This window comes from Salmo salar, chromosome ssa19 (assembly GCF_905237065.1).
Source record: "Salmo salar chromosome ssa19, Ssal_v3.1, whole genome shotgun sequence".
Taxonomy (NCBI): domain Eukaryota; kingdom Metazoa; phylum Chordata; class Actinopteri; order Salmoniformes; family Salmonidae; genus Salmo; species Salmo salar.
In genome coordinates this window covers 7799346-7807868 of record NC_059460.1, presented here as the reverse complement: position 1 = coordinate 7807868, position 8523 = coordinate 7799346, and the positions used below count along the sequence as shown (strand labels likewise).

Genomic DNA, 8523 nt, shown 5'->3' with positions numbered 1-8523 from the left:
GAGTGAGGTGTGAGATGGGATAACAGAGGGACAGGGCCACCGGCAGTGGGAATTCTCTAAGAGATGAGGGTTGATTATAAAGGCTTTATCAGGTTAAAAGTTTAATTGTTAGCCCGTGAAGAATAAAGCCAACAAATCATATTCTCTAGACAGGCAGGGCTCTTCATTGCAATGTTTTGCCTCTGGCCAGGTCATCATCATAGGGCTCCCGAGTGGCGCAGCAGTCTTAGGCACTGCATCTCAATGCTGGAGGCGTCACTACAGACCTTGGTTCGATCCTGTGCTGTATCACACCCAGCCGTGTTCGGGAGTCCCATAGGGCGGTGCACAATTGGCCGAGCGTTGTCCGGGTTAAGGGAAGTTTTGGCCGGGGTAGGCAGTCATTGTAAAATAAGAATTTGTTCTTAACTGACTTGCCTAGTTAAAGGTTACATAAAAAATCTTTGTAAATGCAAATTGGCTCTCAACAGACTAACTTGGTTGTATTATAAATAAGACACACCATGACACTGAGAAAAACCAGAAATGTTTAATAGTTAATATTCATTTCATCAACGCACAAATAATTAAATACGTGAATTTTCAGTATTTGGGTTTTCCTAGAAAACACAGTCTGTGCAAAAATTGCAATTTATAGAAACAGGCTAATGAAAGGTAGAGTGAAAGAGAAATGGACAAAAGAGATGAACAAAGACAGGACAGAGAAAATAAATGAGAAGGAAGAGAGAAAAGGACATTGACAGAGAAAGGGGGACAGAGGACAGAGCATTGTTGATACATTCTGATATGAGACAGTTATGAGTTGGGACTTCCTCCCGTGGAGACCTCTTATCTCTGACATAACTGTTACAGTCAGTAAAGTAAAAAGATCACTTATTTTTGGTATAATGACCACAGTCCAACCATTTACTAGCAAGCAAACGGTAAGCATATCAGTTAGCTACCAGGGTTGGGCTCAATTCAAAGTAAATGACAATTCAATTATCGGGAAAAAATAGCATTTATTTTCAAGGACTTCTCAAACTGAAAAGAAGCAGCTATTTATCTCAATACAAAATCACTTCCTGAACTGACTGTCTTCAATTAGAATTAAGACCAACCTTGCTACTGTAGCTACATGCCGGGTGTAGCTAAAAATGGACTGACTCTAGCTAGCATGCTTATCGTTGTATGGACTGGTAGCTAACATGACAAGTTACCAGCAACACACAGCAGACTGACTTGTTTTCATGCTAATGGATACATGCAGTGACTAGCAAGCATGCTAACAGCTACGTGCAGCATAATACAACATCCCAAGATGGAATACAATGTCCCTTTGTGTTTTGCTATTGTACTAGACTATTGTCTAGACCTCTAGAGATCTAAAGGCACGCTAGTAGAAACAGAGGTCCTTAAGGTCATAGTCTGAAATCCACAGAATGAATATGAGGAATGTAAGAGAAGGTATACTGCATTAACATTACCGTATCAATAATTGGCACTTGTGTTGAGTTCATGTGATTTCATTTTGGTGTTCAGGTCAGGGTTAGAGGTTAGATGCATGGCAGGGCTTTAAGATGTCACTTTCACAATGCTCTTGACTGCAAGAGCACAGAGCTCTCCCTCTCACCCCCCCCCCCCCCCTCACCCCCCTCCCCTCCCCCTCTTTCTAACAGTCTCCGATATCACACTCTCCTTTTTTCCTCCCTCTTGTCTTTTTTTTTGTCTTACATTATTCTAAGGCCTTAGTATGTTTTCATAGAAACATCACGCAGAGGAGTCTGAGCTGCGTTCTCCAGCCCTCACGGCATTCCATAGTGTTAGTAAACAGTACAGAACAGTTACAGAGCAGTGCACAGTCCGTTATGTTCCCTTAAACTACACAGACGGGTATGTGTAAGGTCCCACAGTTAATCACTCCATTGTCCTCTCCTCCTCCTTTGTTTTCTTCTTTTTAATGTAAACGTGAAGGTGCTGTCTGCTTTTCAGACACACACTCCAGAGTGGTGGTAGAGTTCTCTGGTATAGAATGTGGAGTGTGTGTGTAAAGTCTCTGGTCTCGGTCTCAGGTCCAAACCTCCATGGGGACCATGGACTCCTTGGAGCCGATGGGAGGAAGTAGATTCTGCTCAGATAGGAAGTCGAGCGGAAATTGGACCAGGAAGCCACGGATCTTCTTCAGCTCCTCATGAGCGCGTGCAGAATCCTCCCTCTCCAACCCCGGCTTGGCCAGGTAGCCTTCCAGTTCTAGAATGTTCCTGACATCACTGGAGGGAAGGCACCGGAACACCTGGGGGGAAAGAGGGAGAAGTTCAACTCTGTACTCTCTGTGATAGCAAAGCATAGGTAGCATTATGACATAATACTGACTGGGTTAGTTCTAATGTTGCATGTTAGTGTTTGTGTACCTTCTGGTAGATGGAGTGTTTTTGTGTGTCTGTTAGCTACCTTCTGATAGATAGTGGCGTTGCGAGCACAGGTGGTCATCCAAATCTCCTTGTAGAAGTGATCACTGAGAGGGTCAGACACGTCTATCGACAGATCAGTATGGGCCCCTAGGATAGTCCTGATGGAAGGCGGGAGAGAGAGATGGAGGGAGTGACGGGAGAGAGAAGGGAAAAAGTCTTAGTATTAAAGAGAAGAGTTGATTCCTCAGTGAGGTCGTAAGTCAAAGCACTTGAAGGCTCACACACAGACACACACCTGAAGCACTCTAGACGTAGTTCCAGTGCATAGCGACCAGCCTGGTACTCCTGTCCATCCATCACCGCGGTAACGGTCTCCGAGTCTTCGACGATCACCGCCACCTCGCTGTCACGCTTCCCCAACATGCTGCGGTCGTTGATGTTGGCTGAACCTACAACAGACACAGAGGAAGCGTTAGGTGTGTGTGGGTCCTTTGTGTCTGTCATTAGGACTTTTGAAGCTCTTCTTTGACTATGAGTAAATGGATGAATGGATGCAGTAATAACACTGACCAGCAGATGGTAATATTTATTTGTATTTATTTTATTTCACCTTTATTTAACCTGGTAGGCAAGTTGAGAACAAGTAATCATTTATAATTGCGACCTGGCCAAGATAAAGCAAAGCAGTTCGACACATACAACAACACAGAGTTACACATGGAGTAAAACAAACATACAGTCAATAATACAGTAGAAAAATAAGTCTATATACAATGTGAGCAAATGAGGTGAGATAAGGGAGGTAAAGGCAAAAAAGGCCATGGTGGCAAAGTAAATACAATATAGCAAGTAAAACACTGGAATGGTAGATTTGTAGTGGAAGAAAATGCAAAGTAGAAATAAAAATAATGGGGCTTTACATTTACTAATGTAAAGCTTAGGTTACAGACGTACATTAATCCTAACTTGCACACGGAAATCGAATACAATTTTATTGGTCACATACACATACAGTTGAAGTCAGAAGTTTACATACACCTTAGGCAAATACATTTAAACTCAGTTTTTCACAATTCCTGACATTTAATCCTAGTAAACATTCCCTGTCTTAGGTCAGTTAGGATCACCACTTTATTTTGAGAATGTGAAAAGTCAGAATAATAGTAGAGAGAATGATTTATTTCAGCTTTAATTTATTTCATCACATTCCCAGTGGGTCAGAAGTTTATATACACTCATTAGTATTTGTTAGCATTGCCTTAAATTGTTTAACTTGGGTCAAACGTTTCGGGTAGCCTTCCACAAGCTTCCCACAATCAGTTGAGTGAATGTTGGCCCATTCCTCCTGACAGAGCTGGTGTAACTGAGTCAGGTTTGTAGGCCTCCTTGCTCGCACACGCTTTTACGGTTCTGCCCACAAATATTCTATAGGATCGAGGTCAGGGCTTTGTGATGGCCACTCCAATACCTTGACTTTGTTGTCCTTAAGCCATTTGCGACCAAGCTCTAACTTCCTGACTGATGTCTTGAGATGTTACTTTAATATATCCACATACTTTTACTTCCTCATGATGCCATCTATTTTGTGAAGTGCACCAGTCCCTCCTGCAGCAAAGCACCCACACAACATGATGCTGCCACCACCGTGCTTCACGGTTGGGATGGTGTTCTTCGGCTTGCAAGCCTCCCCCCTTTTCATCCAAACATAACGATGGTCATTATGACCAAACAGTTCTATTTTTGTTTCATCAGACCAGAGGACATTTCTCCAAAAAGTACAATCTTTGTCCCCATGTGCAGTTGCAAACCGTAGTCTGGCTTTTTTATGGCGTTTTGGACCAGTGGCTTCTTCCTTGCAGAGCGGCCTTTCAGGTTATGTACATATAGGACTCGTTTTACTGTGGATATAGATACTTTTGTACTTGTTTCCTCCAGCATCTTCACAAGGTCCTTTGCTGTTGTTCTGGGATTGATTTGCACTTTTCGCACCAAAGTACGTTCATCTCTAGGAGACAGAACACGTCTCCTTCCTGAGCGGAATGACGGCTGCGTGGTCCAATGGTGTTTACACTTGCGTACTATTGTTTGTACAGATGATCCTGGTACCTTCAGGCGTTTGGAAATTGCTCCCAAGGATGAACCAGACTTGTGGAGGTCTACAATTTCTTTCCTGAGGTCTTGGCTGATTTAAAAAAAAAAAAATCCCCCATAATGTCAAGCAAAGAGGTACTGAGTTTGAAGGTAGGCCTTGAAATACATCCACAGGTACACCTCCAATTGACTCAAATGATGTCAATTAGCCCATCAGAAGTTTCTAAAGCCATGACATCATTTTCTGGAATTTTCCAAGCTGTTTAAAGGCACAGTCGACTTAGTGTATGCAACCTTCTGACCCACTGGAATTGTGATACAGTGAATTATAAGTGAAATAATCTGTCTGTAAACAATTGTTGGAAAAATGACTTGTGTCATGCACAAAGTAGATGTCTTAACCGACTTGCCAAAACTATAGTTTGTTAACAAGAAATTTGTGGAGTGGTTGAAAAACGAGTTTTAATGACTCCAACATAAGTGTATGTAAACTTCCGACTTCAACTGTATTTTGCAGATATTATCGCAACTGTAGCGAAATGCTTATGTTTCTAGCTCCAACAGTGCAGTTATAACTAACAATACAGAACAATACACACAAATCCAAACCTACCCACCTATGATGACGGTGTTGTCATCTGCGATGAGCATCTTGCTGTGGACGTAGACGAGCTCTGTGACCAGGCGTCCCTCCAGTTCAGCGTGGGTCCTCAGACCACAGAATGAGATGTAGTTCATCCACTGCTCGTCCACTGAAACACACACACACACAGAACCAGTCCACTGAAACACACACAGAACCATAAATAAAAACAGAACCATAAGGAGACAGTCTAATGTTAATCAAAGAGTAGGTCTGTGTTCTGCTAGGTGGGTGTGCTATTATTATTATTTTTAAAATTTAACCTTTATTTAACTAGGCAAGTCAGTTAAGAACAAATTCTTATTTACAATGACGGCCTACCCCGGCCAAACCCGGACGACGCTGGGCCAATTGTGCGCCGCCCTATGGGAGTCCCAATCACGGCCGGGTGTGATAAAGCCTGGATTCGAACCAGGGACTGTAGTGAAACTATGGTTGGGTGTTTGTATTGGTCAGTATGATGCCACTTTGGTGAAGAGGGTAGCCTAACTGTGTAATGTGGCAACTGGCATGAACTTCCCGTTACCCTTGTACACACACACACACGCACACGCCCGCACATGACTTACTTTCTCTCTTCAGCTGAGATATGATGGAACAATCTCCTCTGTTCATGGTTCTACAGAGAGTGAGAGAATGTTAACTCCAGGACCTGCCACTTCTAGATTGATGAGTCACAGGAACAGGGAGGGGTGTGTAGACAGCCTAGCCAGTGTGTGATGTAGTGGTTCCACAAGGATGCTAATTTGACCCATAAAGTCCATCTCCATGGGTGGAGTACACACACAGACACTTTACTGCTGTGGTTGTAAAGTGAAGGCAGGTCTTCTCAGTGTCTACTCTGTGTAAGCAGAGGTAGATATAAACCCTTTAACTGGCCTCCCAAGTGCCATCCCAAGCCTCCTCTGGCCACAGCCTTCTGAATCCCCTTATATTACAGCAGAGATACATTACACAGACAGACATGTCTAATCCGCTCACACACCTGTAGTTGTAGTGCATGACAGCCTGAATGGCACTGCCTCCTCCGGTGTTGATGTCTCCTTCAAAGCCGGGCAACAAGGGGGTCACCACGTACACTCGGAACTTCTTACCCTCCCTAAAAGGACACACAGTTTATTTCCCCCCCGGAGAAAGATGTGACCTTAAACAGTGGGAACACCCTCATGAAAGCTGCTGTTGCCAAACCTAACAGTTGCCATGTGGAGCTGGTTATTCTCAGTGAGTGTGTTTCTACTGTACGTGTCATATCGTGTGTGTGTGTGTGTGTACAGTACCAGTCAAATGTTTGGACACACCAACTCATTCAAGGGTTTTTCTCTATTTTGACTATTTTCTACATAATAGTGAAGACATAAAAACTATGAAACAACACACATAGTAACCAAAAAAACAAACAAATCAAAATATATTTTATATTTGAGATTCTTCAAAGTAGCCACCCTTTTCACTGATGACAGCTTTGCACACACTTGGCATTCTCTCAACCAGCTTCATGAGGTAGTCACCTGGAATGCATTTCAATTAACAGGTGTGCCTTCTTAAAAGTTAATTTGTGGAATTTCTTTCTTTCTTAATGCGTTTGAGCCAATCAGTTGTGCTGTGACAAGGTAGGGGTGGTATACAGAATATAACCCTATTTGGTAAAAGACCAAGTCCATATTATGGCAAGAACAGCTCGAAACAAGCAAAGAGAAACGACAGTCCATCATTACTTTAAGACATGAAGGTCAGTCAATACGCAAAATTTCAAGAACTTTGAACGTTTCTTCAAGTGCAGTCACAAAAACCATCAAGCTCTATGATAAAACTGGCTCTCATGAGGACTGCTACAGGAATGGAAGTCCCAGAGTTACTTCTGCTGCAGAGGATATGTTCATTAGAGTTAACAGCCTCAGAAATTGCAGCCCAAATAAATGCTTCACAGAGTTCAAGTAACAAACACATCTCAACAATCAACTGTTCAGAGGAGACTGCGTGAATCAGTCCTTCATGGTCGATTTGCTGCACAGAAACCACTACTAAAGGACACCAATAATAAGAAAAGACTTGCTTGGGCTAAGAAACACGAGCAATGGACATCAGACCGGTTTGTCCTTTGGTCTGATGAGTCCAAATTTGAGATTTTTGGTTCCAAACGCCGTATCTTTGTGAGACGCAGAGTAGGTGAACGGATGATCTCCACATGTGTGGTTCCCACCGTGAAGCAAGGAGGAGGTGGTGTGATGGTGCTTTGCTTAGAATTCAAGGCACACTTAACCAGCATGGCTACCACAGCATTCTGCAGCGGTAGGCCATCCCATGTGGCTTGCGCTTAGTGGGACTATCATTTGTTTTTTTTAACAGGACAATGACCCAACACACATCCAGGCTGTGTAAGGGATATTTGACAAAGAAGGAGAGTGATGGAGTGCTGCATCAGATGACCTGGTCTCCACAATCAACCGACCTCAACCCAATTGAGATGGTTTGTGATGTTGGACCGCAGAGTGAAGGAAAAGCAGCCAACAAGTGCTCAGCATATGTGGGAACTCCTTAAAAAAAAAGCATGCCAGGTGAAGCTGGTTGGAGAATGCCAAGAGTGTGCAAACTGTCATCAAGGCGAAGGGTGACTACTTTGAAGAATCTCAAATATATTTTGATTTGTTTAACAGTTTTTTGGTTACTACATGATTCCATATGTGTTATGTCATAGTTTTGATGTCTTCACTATTATTCTACAATGTAGAAAATATGAGTAGTTGTGTCCAAACTTTTGACTGGTACTGTACATGTGTGTATATGTGTGTTTGTGTGTGTACGTGTGTGTGGAGAGGGTGGGGGGTTACTTGTATGCTTGGATGATGCGTTCAGCGATGGCGTCTCCTATCTTGTTGAAGACATGTCTGTTATCAGTACAGCTGATGAAGAACTGGTTCTGAGAAACAGCAGGACATAGAAGCATGTTACACTACATAACGCCTATGTAGTGTTATGTATTGTACTGTATATGTACAACAGTACCTCTATGTAGATGTAGTGTTGGCTGTTCTTGATAGCGTGGACGTAGGCGTTGTGGATGGATTCTTCATGGTACTTTATACCAGCTGACCAGTCGGATGCTGAGCGCAGGATCTGACAGGGGACACAGACAGGGAGAGAGTGGAAATGTGCAGTTGGATATTCAAGCCATAAAACTTGTGTGTGTAGGATGGTGCGTGTGTTAGTGTGTGTTTACCTGTACTTTTGCAGGGATGCAGTTGGGGACCTGGTATCTGATCTCTCCTGCGGTAGTGTGAGACTTGGGCAGGAGATACGGGTAGGAGAGAGAACGATACTTTGGCTTCATTATCTAGAGCCAGATAGAGAGACAGACAAAGAGGAAGTGAAAGAGGGGATGCAGGACAGAGAGAGAAATGA

At 43.1% G+C, this 8523-nt stretch overlaps 1 protein-coding gene across 4 annotated transcripts in view; it reads right to left on the bottom strand.

Moving 5' to 3' along the window:
• Positions 1-514: 514 nt before the first annotated feature.
• LOC106578373 (phospholipase D1) overlaps positions 515-8523 on the bottom strand; it is a 31203-nt gene continuing 23194 nt past the window's right edge. For 3 of the 4 annotated variants that reach the window (XM_045702033.1, XM_014157097.2, XM_045702034.1), the window contains 9 exons: positions 8342-8455; positions 8128-8238; positions 7953-8041; positions 6110-6223; positions 5694-5743; positions 5099-5233; positions 2686-2839; positions 2431-2548; positions 515-2272 (listed from right to left, as the gene is read on the bottom strand). In XM_045702033.1, coding sequence (XP_045557989.1) covers positions 2048-2272; positions 2431-2548; positions 2686-2839; positions 5099-5233; positions 5694-5743; positions 6110-6223; positions 7953-8041; positions 8128-8238; positions 8342-8455 — 1110 coding nt within the window. In that variant the 3' untranslated portion in view covers positions 515-2047. Of the gene's footprint in view, positions 2273-2430; positions 2549-2685; positions 2840-5094; positions 5234-5693; positions 5744-6109; positions 6224-7952; positions 8042-8127; positions 8239-8341; positions 8456-8523 lie in introns of all 4 variants that reach the window. The other variant, XR_006760670.1, reaches the window with a different exon arrangement.